General features: G+C 51.7%; 1 protein-coding gene across 1 annotated transcript; it reads right to left on the reverse strand.

Annotated features, from left to right (window-relative positions):
* Window positions 1–13928: 13928 nt before the first annotated feature.
* On the reverse strand, window positions 13929–15599 carry LOC144134044 (uncharacterized). The gene has a single exon (XM_077667045.1). It carries the CDS (start codon window positions 15597–15599, stop codon window positions 13929–13931), a length of 1671 nt encoding a protein of 556 aa, XP_077523171.1.
* Between the last annotated feature and the right edge of the window lie 4935 nt (window positions 15600–20534).

Consider the following 20534-nt stretch of genomic DNA (forward strand, 5'->3'; position numbering starts at 1 on the left):
CCTCACGCCACCGGCAGCTGCGCTTGCCGGCGCCATCTTGCCATTATTCTTCCCTTGTAGAGGCTCCCCTGCTTTCAAGATGGCGGCTTCCTTGGCTTCTCGCCTAGCCTGCTTCATGAAACATTTGGATTGGACTACTTTGAAATGCCTGTTTTTCATGCTGTCATGGGATCCGCTGTTGTCGGTTCCTTGCTGGACATCCATGCATTTATGGGGGTTTGCGAGTTCTTCCTCCGAGCGTTGCGCATCTTCTGATTCCGCATCGTTGGTGAACTCCATTCCTAATTCTTCCTCTCGATCTTGGGCTGGATCGGTTATCAGGTTTCCTGCCGTGGCTTGATTTTGCATCCTTCACTCCAGCCATCTCGCTTGCCCGCATGGCCGGTCGCCCTTACGGACGCGGGGCTGCTAGGCCTTGTCTGTAGGCCTAGCTCCCCCGGTCACTCGGCCCGATTTCAAAGACCGGCATATATATATATATATATATATATATATATATATATATATATAAAATAACAAAAAGGAAGGTAAAAGATGTTTGCTCACCCCGGCATCTGCCATCACTAATCGGCGGCACCTGAGCTGGGGTAGCGGAAATATAGGATAGCAGGCAGTTTGAAGAAGTGAAACAAAAGAGGTGAGGGGATAGCAGGAAAGAGATAGGGTTGAGGGCATATATACACTATTTACAAGTAAAGACCGGCAGAAAAGCCAAAAATTGGCTTACCGGGTTGAAAAAGGTGTTCTAGTGACCCGCTTGACTTGTGGCTTCGATCCCGCCAAAAATATTTGGTGGCCAGGTGAATCGTCCGGTTGAGTAATTGCGTTTTCACGGAGCCCATGCAACGCACGTCCGCTCCGCGTGACGACCGCAGCGCCCTCCATCCCTTCCCTTACGGCGCGGTTCAGGTATATTAGACAACGATATATTAGACAGATACTGTGCCATTTCCTTTCCCCAAAAACCAATTATATAAGCAGACATAAATGTTTTCAATAAAATTTACGTAGATTTTTTTCTACCCTCCTAAAAGAACTAGCCAACGAACTGGTTAGCTGTGCGATGTCAGTGCACGTGAAAGGTCCCCAGGTGGTCGAAATTATTCCGGAGCCCTCCACTGCGGCACCTCTCTCTTCCTTTCTTCTTTCACTCCCTCCTTTTTCCCTTCCCTTACGGCGCGATTCAGGTGGCCAACGATACAGATACTGCACCATTTCCTTTCCCCAAAAACCAATTATTATTATTATTATTATGCTTTAGTAATCCGCGACGGGTCTCTCAATTGCGACGTAGGAATGGGATGCTGTAAGCTCTCCTTGCAATGCTGGCTCTTTTCCGATAAAGGTCAATTATATGCAAATATTAATTTGAAGATAAAAGAAGCATGTGAAATACAGGGATATTTCTCGCAACTTACGCTCAAGCGCTGACGAAGTAGAGTTAAAAGTGCTGCATTTCTTTAGAATATTAGTGCACTTATGAGCGTTCTGTGCAGTAAAGAGAACCGCATAGTCGCCAGGAATGTTTGGCTGCATTGTGCGGTGGAAACCTCGTAGTCATTCTGTACACAAATGCGTAGCGTTGCCTTTAACGGACGGATCCGCGGCTTTCCACTGAAAGGACAGGAAACGATCGTCGTCTCGGCCTATACCGACGGTATTTCCATTTCCGTCCGAGACACCCGGAGTTTCACGCAGCTCTGTCCGGCGCCGAGATCAACGCCAGCAAAGGCCGGGCCCTTCGTTTTGGAGCCTTCAGTGATCCCCTACCGGTGCCCATTCCTTTCGTGGATGGGGTCCGGGTGCGTGGGGTCCTCTTCGAGCAGAGCGGTGTTTCGTCCCGGACATGGGGTGAAGTCGCGCGCTCGACGAGTGCACTAGCGACGTCGGCGCAGTGCGGCCTCTCCATGGAGGCAAAGATAGTCGTTGTAAAGGCCCGCGCGTGCGCCTTTGCGCACTATGTGGCCCGCATAGCAGTGATGCCGCGCCTTACCGCGAATTGGCTTGCGTCCCTCGTGGGCGCCTTCGTCTGGGACGGTCGCACGGGGCAGGTCGCCCGACGCCTTTGCCGGCTGCCGCCTTCACGGGGAGGGCTCGGGCTGCCCTGTGTAGCTACAGTAGCGCGGGCTCTCGCGGCCAAATTTGCAACCGCACTGGCAGGAAATGAGTCGTATCTGGGGCGTTCGCTCACGCTCTATTGGATGAGCACGGCGCGTCGTGCTTTCAGCCCGGATTGCCATACAAGCCCGCAAGCAGAGACGCCTTTGGCCTTTTGCAGAGCAGAAGCGGGGTTTAAGCTGTCTGTAGCCTCGGATCTACCGGAGGTTGACCTGAGTGAGGTGCCTGCATCTCAGCTCAGCGAGATGGTCGCGTGCGCGCGCCTTGATCCCGACGACCAGCGGCGCACCGCGGTACGCAAGTGGCGTACTTGGTGTAGAAGTCGCCTCCCACCTGAGGTTCGCGACTTTGAGCGGAGGAGGAGATGGGGCGTCCTCCCCATGCGAGAACGACTCGCATCGTGGGGCGTTGTGCCCAATGCGCGCAATGTGGAGCGCAAGAAATGGCGCGCCACATTTTCTTCATGTGTCCCGTCGCGCGGACAATGTGGCGATTGGTTCACCGCGTGTTTTCTGTTCGTGCCGGGCCAGGTGTCCGCCAACCACGCAGCCACTTTGGCAAACTTGTTTTTGTATGCGCGATGTTTGTATTGTGGCGTCGGCGCTGTCTGGCCGAAGCTCGGCGGCAGCCGGCGAGGGCAATGTACCCGGCGTTGCGGACTCTGTCTCTCCTCATCTGGCAGTACCTGTCTGACCGGCTTGCAGCGGAGGCGCTGTTCCTGCGGCGCTGGCACACTCGTTGCTTTGTCGTACGGGAGGCCCGGCTGGCTATGCCGATCGTACGGTATTAGCTACCCCCCCCCCCCGGACTGACTGTTGTGCAATTAGATTGTGGTTTGTTTGTTTGGTTTTAGCAGACGGGTTTTGATTGTATTGTAGTTTTGTTTTTGGTCTGTTAATGAACATCCCTTTATGTAGCTATGCCGATGCTACGGTATTAGCTAGCCCCCCCCCCCCCCCCCCCCCTTCGTTTTTTTTTACTGTTGTGCAATTAGATTGTCGTTTGTTCTAGCAGATGGGTTCTGACTGTATTGCATGTTTGGTTTTCGTGTGAATAAACTTCTCTTTGTGTATAGAAATATTGGTGGCGAGGCTGCAGAAAAGTCGTCTGCGGTTTAAAGGGACTGTGCAATGAATAAAAAGTCGCTTGTAAATGTTTTCGATGCTTAGAAATGATGAAGAAGTACTTGCAACTGGGCTTGTTGGTGCATATTTGTGAAAGACATAATAGCGCAAACTGGCAACACGGACGAGGAAGGGAACAGGACGAGCGCTACACTTTCAACAGGGTTTATTCAGGGGAAGTGCGTAAATATAGTCTCTGACCTTATCCATGCTCTTAATCTCAATTTGACAAACATCTACCTTTCACAGATATGCCTCAAGAAACGGCCCCGCCGCTGCCTGAGAACGGCTTTGGGGAACCTGTCGTTCTCAATGCCGGACCCACCCGGGACATAACGACGTGTTCTCCGGGAGGGGACGGCGAGGGAGCGGCGCGGGGCTGCAGATGAGCCGTGACCACGGTGCAAGAATACTCAGGTGTTGACACTGCGCCCGCTGGAGCGTCCCGATTATGCTCGGCCGCGGCGGAGCGCGCCTTGCAGTTCGGCTGCAAGCCGACAGATGGCGCCGATGTCAGTGGGCCCAGTTGAGCGGTGCTGGCGCCTTGAGATTCCGCTGCCAAAGCTCGACTTTCGCTTTGTGGGCGTGAATTGAATTGAGAACGCTAAAGAAGTTCGTAGCTTGGAATTAAAATTAGTAGTGTGCCAGTCTTAAAATTTTGTTTGCGTGAAATTATTTCGTGCAAAGCAGTTAATGATATGAACTCGGTCGAGCAGCACTCGATTATCTTGCGCGATGGCTCATTCACGTTTCGCTTTCTCGTTCAATTCATAAATCATTCGATCTAATCATAGATCTAAGCATAATAAATATAAGTGGGGGTGATCGTGCCCTTTTCCGTTCACAAGGGCAGATTATTATGGCACCAGAAAGTTTTTGCTTCACGCTTATCGTTGCTTTTTCACTCTGTATGAAGATCGATCAAACGTTCTTTCGCTGAGTGCGCTAATTTTCAAGATGCAGCGCACTAGTATAGCGCGGCTATTTACGACTGATGTAGTGAAGAGGCTGCGTATTAGGTAAAAACTTTCTCACGCCGGAAATGTACCAGACGGGATGCAAGGTTGCGTCGGATCATGGACCATAACCCAACACGAAAGCTTGAGAAAACGGCATTTTTATTCCGATGCATATTATCATAGAACGGACGTAATTTTCAATAAGCTCCTTTCCACTGGAGGCTAAATGGCTCTTGAAGGACTCAAGTATTCAGGGGTCAACATTCAGCCAAGTACGCTTTCGAAACTCACGAGGTAAAAAAATATAAGGAAATCACCATCTCAGAAGGTCACACTGTCATGTACTCCCACAATAAAAAAACGAAATGAAAATCTTCAGAACTTTATTGCACACCATATGCACAGTGCAAACAAAAAATGCAGTAACTGGGTGAAATATTCAAGATATACACAGTGTCACTGCGCGGTAACAGCAGTTTTCCGTCTAACGTAAGCAGAAAAAGTCGCAAAAACTTTGGCATAGAGGAACATATGATGAAAATTGCGGCTAAGAGGAACAAAGCTTTGCCAGTTTCTTTTTTTCTTCCGAGGTGGCTTTCTGTGTCTCTCTGGCCGCGTTAGATACTTCGGACAGTTTGGAAATAACGTAGGGACTGCCTCTTTGGAAAGCACGGGCCTCTTTTCCGCGTCAAGCAGCACTCTCCCATCGAGCTCCGCGTAATATGCCCGGGAAATTGCGTACTCTGCGAAATGCTTGGCGCAGACATGGTCAGTGGGCATTAATGTCCGGTCTGCCCTAGGAATCGCGCGCCGCCACTTATCCAAACGAACATTGTCGGACGGAGCTTTGAACAATGTCACACGCTCCGCACAAGTCCGGTAGCCCGAATTGCAGTTCGGCACGAAGCACTTTCGTCCCATTGCGCAGCACTCAGCGCAGCACTCACCAGCTGTGGGCTACTCTGCCGACGATAGCCAAACACAAGGTCTTGGTCTAAAATAAAGGAACTTGTTTAAAACAGCACAGCAAGCAGCCGCATACTCCAAAACGAGGCAAAAACACGTGCGCACTGCCGCGCCACGCCGGACCGAGCCGCCTAGCGTGGGACCCCATTTCGCAGCGCCCTCTAAGTTGGTGACCGGTCGGACCGGTTTCCAAGGCCCCCCCACCCGAACATATTGTGGCCGCGAGCGGGCGGCGCTCTTGCGCGCGGCGGGGGAAGAGTGTCAACACCTCAGCATGGTATTCTTACACCGTGGCCGTGACAAATGCGGCCGTGTTTGACTAAGCCAACGACGCCGGAATCCTCGTGCTTCGAAAACAACCTCGTCTTACCCTAAGTGCTTTTCCTTATACATGGAACCTTCTGCAAAGTGCATTGGCTTCCTTTCGTTCCCAGGCTACCGCTGTGAAGTGCAGGTGACTGACCTTCGAAGCTGCTTGGGGCCCGCTGCGGGCTATTCATCACTGCTGCCTGGACAGCGCGCATTATAATCTGCCAGAAGTGGCAAGAGTGTTGTTGGGGGCGTCCTGGAAGGCGGACCCTAAAGACTGGACACGTGATCTACATCACAGTGATTCGACGCATTTTTAATGAACTAAATTCCCCAACTAAGGACCTGGGGACAGGGGACCCTATTTAAGCAGCGATCTGGCGTGTGATCGCCAGCTCCCGATTCACTCTTTCGAACTATGTAAAGATGTAAATAAACCCTTTCAGTCCTTTCTCCACCTCAAAGACCCTCTCCTCTCTTCGTCACCCCACAGCAGCAGTCTCCCGATCCGGAACCCGGGGACACCGACCTTGGCGAGAGACGGCACAGGCGAAACAGGGGCCCGCATCTAACAGGCCCAACAACTTCTGGCCATTTTTTTGCTAATTTGGCTGGCGAATTTGCTTTGCTTCAAATCTTCTCAAAACCGGACGTATATTGGCGCGATGTATAGTCAAAATTTGTTGGGCCACAGCGCCCAGGGTGACCGCGTTTTCGAAATTCAAAATCTTATATGGAGGTTACTTACGGTGGGCTACACGCCTCTCAATAATTACGAAGCTTAACAGCAGTAGTTAAAAACTTGACTACTCAATATTAGTTAAGCAGCCTGCCAATTAACTCATTTTAAGTGTAATCTAATTTAATACACCACTGCCAACTTTATGCCGAAAAAGCGCTCTTCTAGCTCATAAAGCCTACATTTAAAAAATTGCGTAAAGTCAGGGGAAACATACCCCGTAGGTGAATTTTTTATGCCTATAGTCTATCGCTGACTTTGCACATGATTTTGTTCAATTGCAGATTACGATTGGTCATTGCGCACATGTAGACGTTACATATTCAAGAAATTCTTCCTCGGGTGTGGTATTTCTCTTTAGATGGGATACAGCTCTCATGGGCCGCTTCACTTTTGCTCCTTTTCCTATTCACATCTTGAATGACAGCAAACCGATGGGTCATTGTGCGCCGGCGGACGTTGCATATAATTTTTGAGCTGTACGCCTTCGGCGAAGTTCTCTCGAAGCAGAAACTTTGTGCAATAATCGTACAGTCGAAGTAGAATTTTGAAAATAAACAAAAGTTTGAAAAATATTGACACAACAAATAATCTATTTTAAGCCGAACATTTCAAGACCAACTCGGTCCCCCCCTTGAAGGGTGGCTGAAATGCGAACCGGGAGCAGCAGGGAAAGGACTTCGCTTTCATTCTGTTAACACATGGCGAAGTCTATAATACCGGCTATGTAATCGCTCTCTAAGTGACGGCGGCTGCGTACACGTGACGCCTTCGAGCGTGCTCGCTGCGACGCAGCTTCTGTTGTTGCTCTGGCGGCTGCCGCCGACCGACGAGGAGACAGTTCGTTCGGCCGGTAGTACGTTCAATGGCATGCGTGGGATGCAGCCCGCTGCCGTGTTTCTTTTGATGCGAAGCATACTAGCCGCACAACCGAGCTCTTCCTTGCTGCGCCGCGCGCGGCCGCGTAGCTACCACTTGACCTACATCGGCGCACCACGTGATATGACGTCACAACAGCTGTGAAAGCTGGGGCTCAACTCGTGCGCTCGCTTGCGGACGCGCAGCCTCCGCCGGCGGCCTAACTCCCACTCCTACCGCTAGGAGATACTGACGTCACTCAATTGTATAAAAGGCGACGCACTCGGTGAGTCAGTTGAGCAGCGAGATGTCGGCCAGGGAGAGGGCGGCTCGCCAGACCGCAAAGCGCAAGTTACAAAGAGCCACGGAAACGGGAGAAGAACGAGAAGTACGGCTTGCCAAGCGACGTATGCTTCGCATCCTAGGCTTAACCATAAGCTAAGCCAGGCCATTTTTTGTGCCGTTCCCCCTCGGGTTTCTTTTCTCTTATCTCCCTTCCTTTGGCGCATCTATTCTGTTTCCGCTTACGTCTTTTTTTTCGCGTCTAGTGTCCAGTGTGGGGACCTGCCCTGCAGCCCCCTGAGTTTGCTTTCCCGCGAGGCACCGTGCAGCGGCGGTCTCACTTCGAGGCTGAGCGCATTCCCTTGTGAGTTACATTAACTGGCAAGAGAGGGCGCCAGCATCGCTGCGCGGAGACTGCCAAAGCCCGCGCGCGGGAGAGGGGGCAGGGGGGCTTCGGCTGTTGTGGTCACGGTCGTGGTCGGAGCGGTATTTAGGCCTGAGGCTTTTCGGAGCTGCCTGCACCATGTTAAAAGAGACACGACCACCGGACCGTGTCATTGAGAGGGGGCGCCAGTTGGCTTGGGAGGCGCATCATAGCTATGTTGAACAGAAGCGGTGATAACACCGCTCCCTGAGGGGTACCCCGTGTTCCCATCATGTAAGGGCCGTATTCCTCGCCCTCAATCCGAAGGAAGGCCTGGCGATTAGTCAAGAAATCTTACATGCGCGTAGGCCCTAGCCCCACAATCGGTAGAACTCAAGTTGGCCAGGATGCTTGCGTGTTTAACATTGTCGAAAGCCCCTTTCTGGTCAAGGGCGAGGATGGCTTTGTCATTGTGTTGCATAGTTGTGGGTCGTATTACATCCCTGTGCAGCTTGAGATGGACATCCTGTGCAGACAAGTGGGGGCGAAACCCGAACTGGGTGAGTGCAAAGACGCCCTTACTCTCCAGGTATGGAGAGAGGCGATCCCGAACCATCGTCTCCATAAGCTTGCCCGCACATGAGGTCAGTGATATGGGCCTCAGGTTGTCTGTATTCACGGCCTTAGCTGTTTATGGGATAAACGTCACAAGTGACGTTTTCCACTCGGGAGGGAGTCCATGGACGCCCGTCCCAGATCTGGTTGATGTATTCTAATAAATAGAGGTAGCCTGGGATGGAGGTAGTTGATTTTTTGTGAGTATCAGGCTGGTTTAAACTTAATTTTAACCCAGGTACTCCCTACTCGCCGAGGTAAGGAGTACCTGGGTTCCATTCCGGCCACATTTCGATGGTAGCGACACGCAAATGCACCCGTGTGCTGTGCGATGTAAGCGCACGTTAAAAAAACCTTAGATCGTCCGAATTAATCCGCAAATCCCCACTACAGCTACCCTCATGGCCCGTTCGTCTCATCGGGTTGTTAAAATCTCAAGTTCTGAGAGAAGCTTAAACACGTACCTTGCGTCGAAGTGCCTTTCGATAACCGCAAAATTCTTTTGCAGCGGCTTGTCGGCCCTTGGAATAGCACGTGCCCACTTTTCAAATTCATGTTTGATCCGGAGGCGCCCGTGTGCTGTGCGATGTCAGTGCATCGCACAGCACACGGGCGCCTTAGCGTTCGCCTCCATAAAAACGCAGCCGCCGCGGTCGGGTTCGAACCCGGGAACGTGGTAGAAAGCGGCTGGAGGTTTAAATAAGTTTGAGTCACGCAGATATCCTTTTTTTTCGCAAAGAATGACAAGGGTCACCCTGCTTCTTCAAGCTTGTCCCTTTTCATTTTTGTACTGTATGACTTAACATACATGACCAATTAGCCGAGCAGTTCTATTCTATTTTTTTTATTCAAATTATCATTCACAATTATTTGCTTCTTGTTTTCAGCGCCGGCAGCTCCTCCAGTTAGGGGCCCGCAAGCTGCGAGAGGTTGCGGCCAGTGTTGTGAAGATAATGGGCCTTCCCGACCAGCCCAAATTCAGCAAGAAAGCGAGATTGAGGTCTCCACTGACCCACGGAGCCGGTTTTGCCCCTTTAATTTCGTGAAAATGAACGGAGTTTGCAAAGTTGTCAACGCCAATGAACTCTATGAGCGCCGTCGGCTCACTTGTTTTGTTTGGTTTTTGATCCTTTTGCCTCCGTTTAGCAAGGCGTGCCTCTCGTGATTCTGGCGCTTCAGCCGCTTGTCTAGCCTTGCGCTTTTCATATCTTCGCTGCTTTTGAGCCAACTCCCACTCTACCACTTCTGGGTTTCCTTCTTCTCCTTCCATGGCGAAAGGTCAGACGACGGAGGCAGCGCGCGGCGGCGACCCAAGTGCGGAGCAATGGGAGGGTATGCTCTCCAGCGACTGCCGCGATGACCAGATCGGTCTGATACGGCGACCTCAGCTGACGGCAGCATCCAGCGGAGCTCAATAAAGTTATCCTATCCTATCCTATCGGCAGTAGTTAAGCCGCAGCTATTTTTTTTTGAAGATAAAAGCTTCACTACGCTAGTTAACACCGCGCTTCGCGATAGCCGGCGTATATCGGACCACGAGTGACGTCACGCACGGCGCAGCTGGCCGCCGGCGACTCCGTCGCCTGGTTCCATCCGTTTGTTTCTCTCTCTCTCGTTCCCTTGTCCATACTGCGCATGCGCCACGAGTAGCACCGAGCCACAGGTGTTCCGCCGCTGCGCAGCGCCGCACCTTTCCTCAAAATCCAACTTTCAATTTTCAGTTTTCTGTTTCCTCTATCCCTCCCTCCTTTATCTCTTTCTTTACGACGCGGTTCGGTTGTCCACCGTAATATGCGAGACGGTTACTTTGCCATTTCCTTTCCTCAAAAGCAAACAAAACAAGTGATCCGACGGCGTTCATAGCGTTCATTGACGTTGACAACGCATTTTCACGAAAAGAAAGGCGCACAACCGGCTCCTTGGGTCAGTGCAAACCGCAATATCGCTTTCGCTTTGTATATCCTGGATTAGCTGGGCTAATACACATTATTGAATGGATTTCCCAGACTCTCTGTCTACTGATGTCAGACCGGTGCATCATAGCTTAGCGTTACTAGGGAAGGCACCCGCCACTCCGCTACGGCACCATCGCTACGGTACCACTACTTTCCTGTCTTCTTTCACTGCCTCCTTTACCCTTCCCTTGCGGCGCGATTCGGGTGTGCACCGAGATAGGTTAGACAGTTACTGCGCCATTTCCTTTCCTCAAAAACCAATTTTCAATCTCAAGGCGAACGCAATACGGTCGATTTACGTGGCTGCCGCCACACTAATCGCATATCAGCCGGAATGCTGGTTTGCGGCTTAACTGAATTCTTCTGATTACTATTTCATGCAATGCTTTAAGTGCACTGCCAATAAGGAAAGCAACAACGGCCTTTACAAAGGTGCAATAAATGACTAACCTAATTATGACAGGCAAAGCCTTCACTAATCCCAGCGCTAAATACGAATAGATATTGTAGCGTGCGTTGAGGCCAATGGCTTCGATTGTGCTTCGATTGTGAGCGGTTGTTCTTGCTTCCTCTGCGGTATGTTGTACATTACTGGTTTCAGCTGTTGAACGCGTACAAGAATCCAACGTGAACTCAGTGCGCACCCCATTCCGCGATAAGAACTTTATTACACCTCCAAGAAAAAAGTTAAGTGGATTAGCTGGTTTTTCTCTCCAAACTGAGCGGTGCGGGCGTGTCCACGAACGCTCCTGCTTTGCAGCAGTTTTCGGCGCTACGCGTCATCGCGATTGACTCGTGTGCTACATCGCCAGATTCGACAAGGTGAGCCGCATCGACCGACGCGAAATTTTCCCGGGTGGGACACCATCTGGCCGAATTTCGGGCAGTTCTGACTTACACGCGTGCGAGACCGGGTTAGGCGTAACCCCGACATCGGACGCCGGAGGCCAGCCATCGTGCTTGCGGGCCCCCACAACTGCTGCCATGGAGGTATACGCCGTGGAAGGCGAGACGATCACCCCCGCAGCCCTCTCCGACGAAGTATGGAGTACCATCAGCGGAAAATATGAAGGAGCACGCCAAACCAGGATCCGGGAAAGAGCGGAGCAGCTTGGCCTAACGCAGCAGCACGCCGGATCGACCAACGCCGGACGCGCCCGAAACACAGGCAAGTCCTCAGTAGTGACCGATCATAAAAAGTCGTCAACGAGACGTAGGAGGCCACCACTCCCACGCCTACCGGAATATGACCGCAAGGTCGTTGTGAGGCCGAGGAACTTAAACCTTCGCACAACTACCCCGGGGCGGTTGCTCAAAGCGATCTGCCAGCAGCTCAACCTCCCGCCTCAAGAAATCTTCACGAGCGACAGGTTGCGGATCAACCCATACAACAACACCTTCACGGTCAGCACTCCCGTGAAAGAACGAGCAGACGCCTACCGGAGCATGCCAGGATTCGCAATGAACAACGAAGACTACCCAGTAATGGCGTACTTCCCCACGCCAGAGCGATCTGTGAGAGCAGTGATTTACGGAGCCCTCGGCAACGAGACGCCGGATGAAATTCTTCATTACTGCATCAATGAAAAGCCACAACTCCCCATCGTAAACTCACGCCGCATGGGGCGCTCCAGAGCGGTCGTCATCACCTTCGAGGGCACCAAACCGCCGAAGGAAATGATTTTCCAAGCAGGCCTTTTCACCTGCTATCCGTATAAAGAACGGGTAGAAACATGTCTCAACTGTCGCAGGGTCGGGCACCGAGCCGATGTGGGCTGCAGACCGAAAAGCCAACGTGGCCGTCGCTGCCGGGAGGAGCACGGCCGCCACCGGAGGAAGGCGAGTCCCCCAGCTGCGAGGTCAAATGCATCATTTGCGAGGGTGCGCACGCTACGGGAAGCCGCAACTGCAAGCACCGTTTCGTCGAGAAACCGAAGAAACTCTAGGCCAAGAAGCCACCGACCGGAAATCGGTACCCCCTGCTCTCGTCGGAAGACGACAACTCCGGACGACGCTCGAGATCCGGACAATGGTCTTCGAGCCGGTGCCGCAGCGAAAGTCAGTCGAGGGACAGGTCTACCTCCTGCCCGTTCCTGGACGACCGCGGATCAAGCATCCCGAGAAGCAAGAGCAGCGAGCGCAAGAAACCTCCCCTCTCAGGAAGCAGCAGCACCACCCAGAACGCCGACAAACAGGTGAGCTGGGTGGACATTGTCTCCCAAGCGGACACTAGGGCGCGCGCGTCTCTGGAACAAAATAGAAAGCTAAAAGAAGAGAATGCTTCACTCCGTAGGCGTCTAGACGAGCTTGAAAAACTCGTCAAAGCTGGTCCCAATCATATACCCCTCAACAAACCGGTAAGCGCGCGACCGGCTCAACCTACTCCGACCCATATCGTAACCGAGGATGCGATGGATACGGACGCTAACCGCGGAACGCTAAAGAGACAGGCGTCGAAGGACATAGATGCTAACGCGAAGAGAGTAGCTGAGGCATCTCCAGAGGGTGAGCCGCAGCCCAAACCAAAAACCACCGTCGCCTCTAAAGGCACTGCGCGCATAAACGAGAGGTTAGACAAACTTGAAAAAGACAACCAGGAAACCAAACACAATCTCTCACTAGTCGGACAGAACCCTCCAACAAATCCTACAACGCCTAACAGCACTAGACCGCCTCGCGGCTCTAGAAGCTACCGTGCTAATGCTCGTGCAGCAACTGCCACGAAGCCCCCCTCAAACAACTCAGAAAATTAAGATCTGGCAGTGGAACTGCAGGGGCTACAAAAACAAACGCGGCAACCTATACGCACGAGGAGTGATCAATTGCATTAAAAAAAGTTTGTGCATAGTTTATTTTTTTAAATTCCGCTAATCATGATTATGTACACGGGTCAGACAGTGGACTTAATTCTGTTGGGACATGACTGGTTATATGAAATCCTTTACATCTGGCTACGAAGCAAAGCAGCTCAGCGCCACTGTGATTTGCATTAAAGGAGTCCTAGAACTGAAATGCTTCACTTGTCACAACTCCGATTCAAATGCAAGCAGTTGAAGATTTGGGGGGGGGGTGAGTCGCCTCCCCCCTGTTCCGGGGTCCCTGGTTTTGTGCCAGGTTGCGATGCCGGCCACAATTAAGTCGGGCAGCGAAAAGGTGTCCTTCCGCGCGCCTGCCTAATAATAATAATAATTGGTTTTGGGGGAAGGGAAATGGCGCAGTATCTGTCTCATATATCGTTTGACACCGGAACCGCGCCGTAAGGGAAGGGATAAAGGAGGGAGTGAAAGAAGAAAGAGGTACCGTAGTGGAAAGCTTCGGAATAATTTCGACCACCTGGGGATCTTTAACGTGCACTGACATCGCACAGCACACGGGCGCCTTAGCTAATAATAATTGGTTTTTTGTGGAAAGTAAATGGCGCAGTATCTGTCTCATATCGTTGGACACCGTAACCGCGCCGTAAGGGAAGGGACAAAGGAGGGAGTGAAAGAAGAAAGGGGCGCCGTAGTGGAGGGCTCCGGAATAATTTCGACCACCTGGGGATCTTTAACGTGCACTGACATGGTGGTGGTGAAAACTTTTAATTGCTGCAATAGAGTTGGGGAGCCACAGAGTGGCCCCGCTACATGGTCGGCGTCCCTAGTCCGGGACATCGCATGACAATGCCCCGTCTCTCGCCCGTTTCACCAGAGCCCTTTGGGACTCAAGCGAGGAGCAGTTGAGGAGGGCTGTCTCCCATGCCTCTCTGGAAGGGGTAGGGGAAGGGGGGAGGTGGGGATTTTGAGTACATGACCACACCATGTGGAAGATATCACAGATCTCCCCACAGTGCGGGCATCGCCCATCTGTGTTAGGATCGTAATGCTTTAAGATTGCAGTACAGAGCAGAGTACCTGTCTGCAGGCGCCTTAAAGTTCGCTTCTCCGTCTTACTCAGCCCCTTGGCAGGGGCCGGGAAAAGGCGGTGGTTGTCGCTGTAATGCGTTATTATTTCCCTGAATCGCAGCAGCGGCTGGTTAGTCTCCGAGCCAGAAGAGCTGAGATGAGGAGCCCGGTAAATAAGCGCTCGGGCAGCCGCGTCAGCGGCCTCATTACCCCGTACGCCCTGATGGCAAGGAGCCCAAATGATTCTTTTCGGTGTTGTATCAGTGGCAGTCCGTCTTAGAATGCAAGCAGCTAAGGGGGAGATCTCCCCAGCCAAGTAATGATCACATGCTTTTCGGGAGTCCGTAATGATGATTCTCGAATTGGCGTGGGCGTCAGCAAGCGCTATCGCTACTTCCTCGGCTCGCATTGAATTCGGGGCTCGAAAAGAGAGTCTATCGACGTGCATTTCCTGGTGAACAACAGCGGCCGTGTAAAATCCTGTGGGCGACGGCCCTGCTACGTCTACATAATATACACCGGGTCGGGAGCCGTGTTGTCTCTCAAGAGCCCAAGCCCGCGCTTGTCGTCTGTTTTCGTGCATGTCAGTGTCCATGTTACGGGGGACCGGGGAGACCCAGAGCATATGGCGCCACAGTACCGGGATACGCTCCGTCTCCTCTGGAGTGCAGTCGTGTTGGATGTGTAAGCGGTTTAGCAGGCGGCGCCCAGGGGCCGTCGTCATGAGCCGCGTGTATTGGTTCACGAGGTGGGCCTCCCGCAGCTCCTGGTAGGAGTTTAGCACCCCCAATGCCTTCAGTTTGGCATTAGAGGTAGCCACCGGGAGATCCAGGGCTCGCTTAGTTGCCTTGCGGATGATGGCGTCTATTCGCGCCTCGTCTTGCTTAGTAGTGCGGAGATATGGCACGGCGTAGATCATCCGGCTAGTCACGAAGGCATAGACGAGCCGAAGCGCGTCCCTGCCCCGCAGACCGCCCCGCTTGTTGGAAACGCGGCGGATCATACGCCCTACCTGTTCGCCTACTCTCTTGAGTTTCACAATGGTGGAGTCCGGTCTGAGTCTGTGGTGAATGAAAAGGCCCAGAATACGGAGCTCCTCCACCTCTCTAATAGGACCTCCTGACAGAGAGATGTGAATTGCTGTCCTATCCTTTGGGTTCGCTCTGACATGCAGAAGCTCCGATTTCGCTGGAGCACATTGGGGCCCACAGTCCATAGCATACGCATCGACGATGGAAGCGGCCTGCTGAAGGCGGGCCTCCATGTCCCCAAGGCTCCCCTCAGTGGTCCAAATTGTAATGTCATCTGCGTATAACGCGTGTTGAATGCCTTCCACCCGGGCCAGTTGGCTTGGGAGGCGCATCATAGCTATGTTGAACAGGAGCGGTGATAACACCGCTCCCTGAGGGGTACCCCGTGTTACCATCATGTAAGGGCCGTATTCCTCGCCCTCAATCCGAAGGAAGGTCTGGCGATTAGTCAAGAAATCTCTTACATATGCGTAGGCCCTAGCCCCACAATCGGTAGAACTCAAGTTGGCCAGGATGCTTCCGTGTTTAACATTGTCGAAAGCCCCTTTCAGGTCAAGGGCGAGGATGGCTTTGTCATTGTGTTGCATAGTTGTGGGTCGTATTACATCCCTGTGCAGCTGGAGAAGGACATATTGTGCAGACATGTGGGGGCGAAACCCGAACAGGGTGAGTGCAAAGACGCCCTTACTCTCCAGGTATGGAGAGATGGGATCCTGAACCATCGTCTCCATAAGCTTGCCCGCACATGAGGTCAGTGATATGGGCCTCAGGTTGTCCGTATTCACGGCCTTACCTGTTTTAGGGATAAACGTCAAAAGTGACGTTTTCCACTCGGGAGGGAGTGGACGCCCGTCCCAGATCTGGTTGATGTATTCTAATAAATGGAGATAGCCTGGGATGGAGGTAGTTTACTTTTTTGTGTGTATCAGGCTGGTTTAAACTTAATTTTAACCCAGGTACTCCCTACTCGCCGAGGCAAGGAGTACCTGGGTTCCATTCCGGCCACATTTCGATGGTAGCGACACGCAAATGCACCCGTGTGCTGTGCGATGTAAGCGCACGTTAAAACACCTTAGATCGTCCGAATTAATCCGCAAATCCCCACTACAGCTACCCTCATGGCCCGTTCGTCGCATCGGGTTGTTAAAATCTTAAGTTCTGAGAGAAGCTTAAACACGTACCTTGCGTCGAAGTGCCTTTCGATAACCGCAGAATTCTCTTGCAGCGGTTTGGTGGCCCTTGGAATAGCACGTGCCCACTTTTCAAATTCATGTTTGATCCGGAGGCGCCCGTGTGCTGTGCGATGTCAGTGCATCGCACAGCACACGGGCGCCTTAGCGTTCGCCTCCATAAAAACGCAGCCGCCGCGGTCGGGTTCGAACCCGGGAACTCCGGATCAAACATGAATTTGAAAAGTGGGCACGTGCTATTCCAAGGGCCGACAAGCCGCTGCAAGAGAATTCGGCGGTTATCGAAAGGCACTTCGACGCCAGGTACGTGTTTAAGCTTCTCTCAGAAGTTGAAGTTTTAACAACCCGATGCGACGAACGGGCTATGAGGGTAGTTGTAGTGGGGATTTGCGGATTAATTCGGACGATCTAAGGTTTTTTTAACGTTCGCTTACATCGCACAGCACACGGGTGCATTTGCATGTCGCTACCATCGAAATGGGGCCGGAATGGAACCCAGATACTCCTTACCTCGGCGAGTAGGGAGGACCTGGGTTAAAATTAAGTTTAAACCAGCCTGATACTCACAAAAAAGTCAAGAGGGTTAAGCGCTGTGTTCTGTAAAAATGTGCTCTGTAATAACTGCACTATTTGTAATAAACTTGTGTTGAGCCGCCAACGTTTTGTACTTTGTAATATTTTTAACGGCTGTACCATAACGACTGTATATAGTGCACCAATCTCTTCCTCCCTTTAAAGTACTATCAGAACCGCAAATATGTGACAAATGCGCGGGCGACATATGTTCAAGGTTGTTCCAGCTTTCTGACCTTTCCACAGTAATTCCTATTTCGAACTGTACTTTCTACAAAGCATAAGTGCGCCAACCTTGGCATTGGAGATAAGCGTTGAAGATTAAGCCCCTCGCTGTATCAGCTGCGTGGTCGATGCTGGTAGTTTCTCATGTGTAATGAGAGTAGTGAAGCAAAAAAAATTAAATTATCTTAGCGTCTACATTGCTGAAAAAAGATACTTGTCAGCGTCTAAAGCGTTCAAGCGGATAAAAACACGCGTGACCAAATCATTTCGCCGGGCCGGAGCAATGCAGACGCCGCGAGAAACGACGGCGGCTAAACTTTCAAGTAATGCTGGAATCTGTTTTGATGCAGTGTATCACTTGACAACAAATAAGAGATTCAAACAATTCTAGCGGATATATTTTATTGAATCATCATTTATTATCAAGTTTGATTCCGTTCTGATTATTCAGGTTGGGCTACGCAGCTTGGCAAGCTGATGTGGCATGGCAGACATCCATAAAGTGATTCGTGGCGCTTCATCCATTGAACTGCTGAGTCGTATCCGAACTACTCATGACACTTGTATTGCAAGAGAACTTTTGCAATTTCCTGAAACAAATTCCTCGTCCAGCTTTTGCACGATGTCCTCGCAATATGTCGGAGTTGTAAAGAGATGCACATTACGAGTATCAGCATAGGTTTGGTTTATGGGGTTTAACGTCCCAAAGCAACTCAGGTTATAATGGATGCCGTAGTGAAGGGCTCTGGAAATTTCTACCACCTGGGGTTCTTTAACGTGCACTGACATCGCACAGTACACGGGCCTCTAGAATTTCGCCTTCATCGAAATTCGACCGAGATAACGATTGGTCATTGCGCACATGTAGACGTTACATATTCAAGAAATTCTTCCTCGGGTGTGGTATTTCCCTTTAGATTGGGATAGAGCTCTCATGGGCCGCTTCACTTTTGCTCCTTTTCCTATTCACATCTTGAATGACAGCAAACCGATGGGTCATTGTGCGCCGGCGGACGTTGCATATAATTTTTGAGCTGTACGCCTTCGGCGAAGTCCTCTCGAAGCAGAAACTTTGTGCAATAATCGTACAGTCGAAGTAGAATTTTGAAAAGAAACAAAAGTTAGAAAAATATTGACACAACAAATAATCTATTTTAAGCCGAACATTTCAAGACCAACTCGGTCACCCCCTTGAAGGGTGGCTGAAATGCGAACCGGGAGCAGCAGGGAAAGGACTTCGCTTTCATTCTGTTAACACATGGCGAAGTCGATAATACCGGCTATGTAATCGCTCTCTAAGTGACGGCGGCTGCGTACACGTGACGCCTTCGAGCGTGCTCGCTGCGACGCAGCTTCTGTTGTTGCTCTGGCGGCCGCCGCCTACCGACGAGGAGACAGTTCGTTCGGCCGGTAGTACGTTCAATGGCATGCGTGGGATGCAGCCCGCTGCCGTGTTTCTTTTTTTTTTTTGCCGTTTCCCCTCGGGTTTCTTTTATCTTATCTCCCTTCCTTTGGCACATCTATTCTGTTTCCGCTTACGTCTTTTTTTTTTTCGCGTCTAGTGTCCAGACACCAACACAGCCTGGCAAGGGGGCATTTTTTTTGGCCGCCTCCTTCCTTTTCGACCCTTCCCCTCTGCCTCTAAAGCCCGGCTGCTTCGATGCTCCCTTAGGTCGTGGTAGAAAACGGCTGCAGGTTGAAATAAGTTTGAGACACGCAGATATCCTTTTTTTTTCGCAAAGAATGACAAGGGTCACCCTGCTTCTTCAAGCATGTCCCTTTTCATTTTTGTACTGTATGACTTAACATACATGACCAACTAGCCGAGCGGTTCTATTCTATTTTTTATTCAAATTATCATTCACAATTATTTGCTTCTTGTTTTCAGCGCCGGCAGCTCCTCCAGTTAGGGGCCCGCAAGCTGCGAGAGGTTGCGGCCAGTGTTGTGAAGATAATGGGCCTTCCCGACCAGCCCAAATTCAGCAAGAAAGCGAGATTGAGGTCTCCACTGACCCACGGAGCCGGTTTTGCCCCTTTAATTTCGTGAAAATGAACGGAGTTTGCAAGGTTGTCAACGCCAATGAACTCTATGAGCGCCGTCGGCTCACTTGTTTTGTTTGGTTTTTGATCCTTTTGCCGCCGTTTAGCAAGGCGTGCCTCTCGTGATTCTGGCGCTTCAGCCGCTTGTCTAGCCGTGCGCTTTTCATATCTTCGCTGCTTTTGAGCCAACTCCCACGCTACCACTTCTTGGTTTTTCTTCTCCTCCTTCCATGGCGAAAGGTCAGACGACGGAGGCAGCGCGCGGCGGCGACGACAGCTGCGGCAGCAGCGGCCACCTGCGCTCCGCGTGACGTCACTCGGTTTCACGGTCAGACGATGGAGTCAGCGCGCGGTGGCTACGACGGCTGCGGCAGCAGCGGCCACCTGCGCTCCGCGTGACGTCACTCGGTTTCACGGTCAGACGACGGAGTCAGCCCGCGGTGGCTACGACGGCTGCGGCAGCAGCGGCCACCTGCGCTCCGCGTGACGTCACTCGGTTTCACGGTCAGACGACGGAGTCAGCGCGCGGTGGCTACGACGGCTGCGGCAGCAGCGGCCACCTGCGCTCCACGTGACGTCACTCAGCTTCGCGCATGCGCAGCGGTGGCAAATCTGTAGTGTGGCTCACGCGAAGCCCGGTGTTGACGAGCCTAGTGAAGCTTTTCGCTTCAAAAGTAAACGTCGTTCCCGTTATACCAAACCCAAGTGCGGAGCAATGGGAGGGTATGCTCTCCAGCGACTGCCGCGATGACCAGATCGGTCTGATACGGCGACCTCAGCTGACGGCAGCATCCAGCGGAGCTCAATAAAGTTATCCTATCCTATAGGCAGTAGTTAAGCCGCAGCTATTTTTTTGAAGATAAAAGCTTCACTACGCTAGTTAACACCGCGCTTCACGAAGCCGGCGTATATCGGACCACGAGTGACGTCACGCACGGCGCAGCTGGCCACCGGCGACTCCGTCGCCTGGTTCCATCCGTTTGTTTCTCTCTCTCTCGTTCCCTTGTCCATACTGCGCATGCGCCACGAGTAGCAGCGAGCCACAGGTGTACCGCCGCTGCGCAGCGCCGCACCTTTCCTCAAAATCCAACTTTCAGTTTTCTCTTTCCTCTTTCCCTCCCTCCTTTATCTCTTTCTTTACGACGCGGTTCGGTTGTCCACCGTAATATGCGAGACGGTTACTTTGCCATTTCCTTTCCTCAAAATCAAACAAAACAAGTGATCCGACGGCGTTCATAGCGTTCATTGACGTTGACAACGCATTTTCACGAAAAGAAAGGCGCACAACCGGCTCCTTGGGTC

The sequence above is a fragment of the Amblyomma americanum genome, chromosome 1 (genome assembly GCF_052857255.1).
Source record: "Amblyomma americanum isolate KBUSLIRL-KWMA chromosome 1, ASM5285725v1, whole genome shotgun sequence".
Lineage (NCBI taxonomy): Eukaryota > Metazoa > Arthropoda > Arachnida > Ixodida > Ixodidae > Amblyomma > Amblyomma americanum.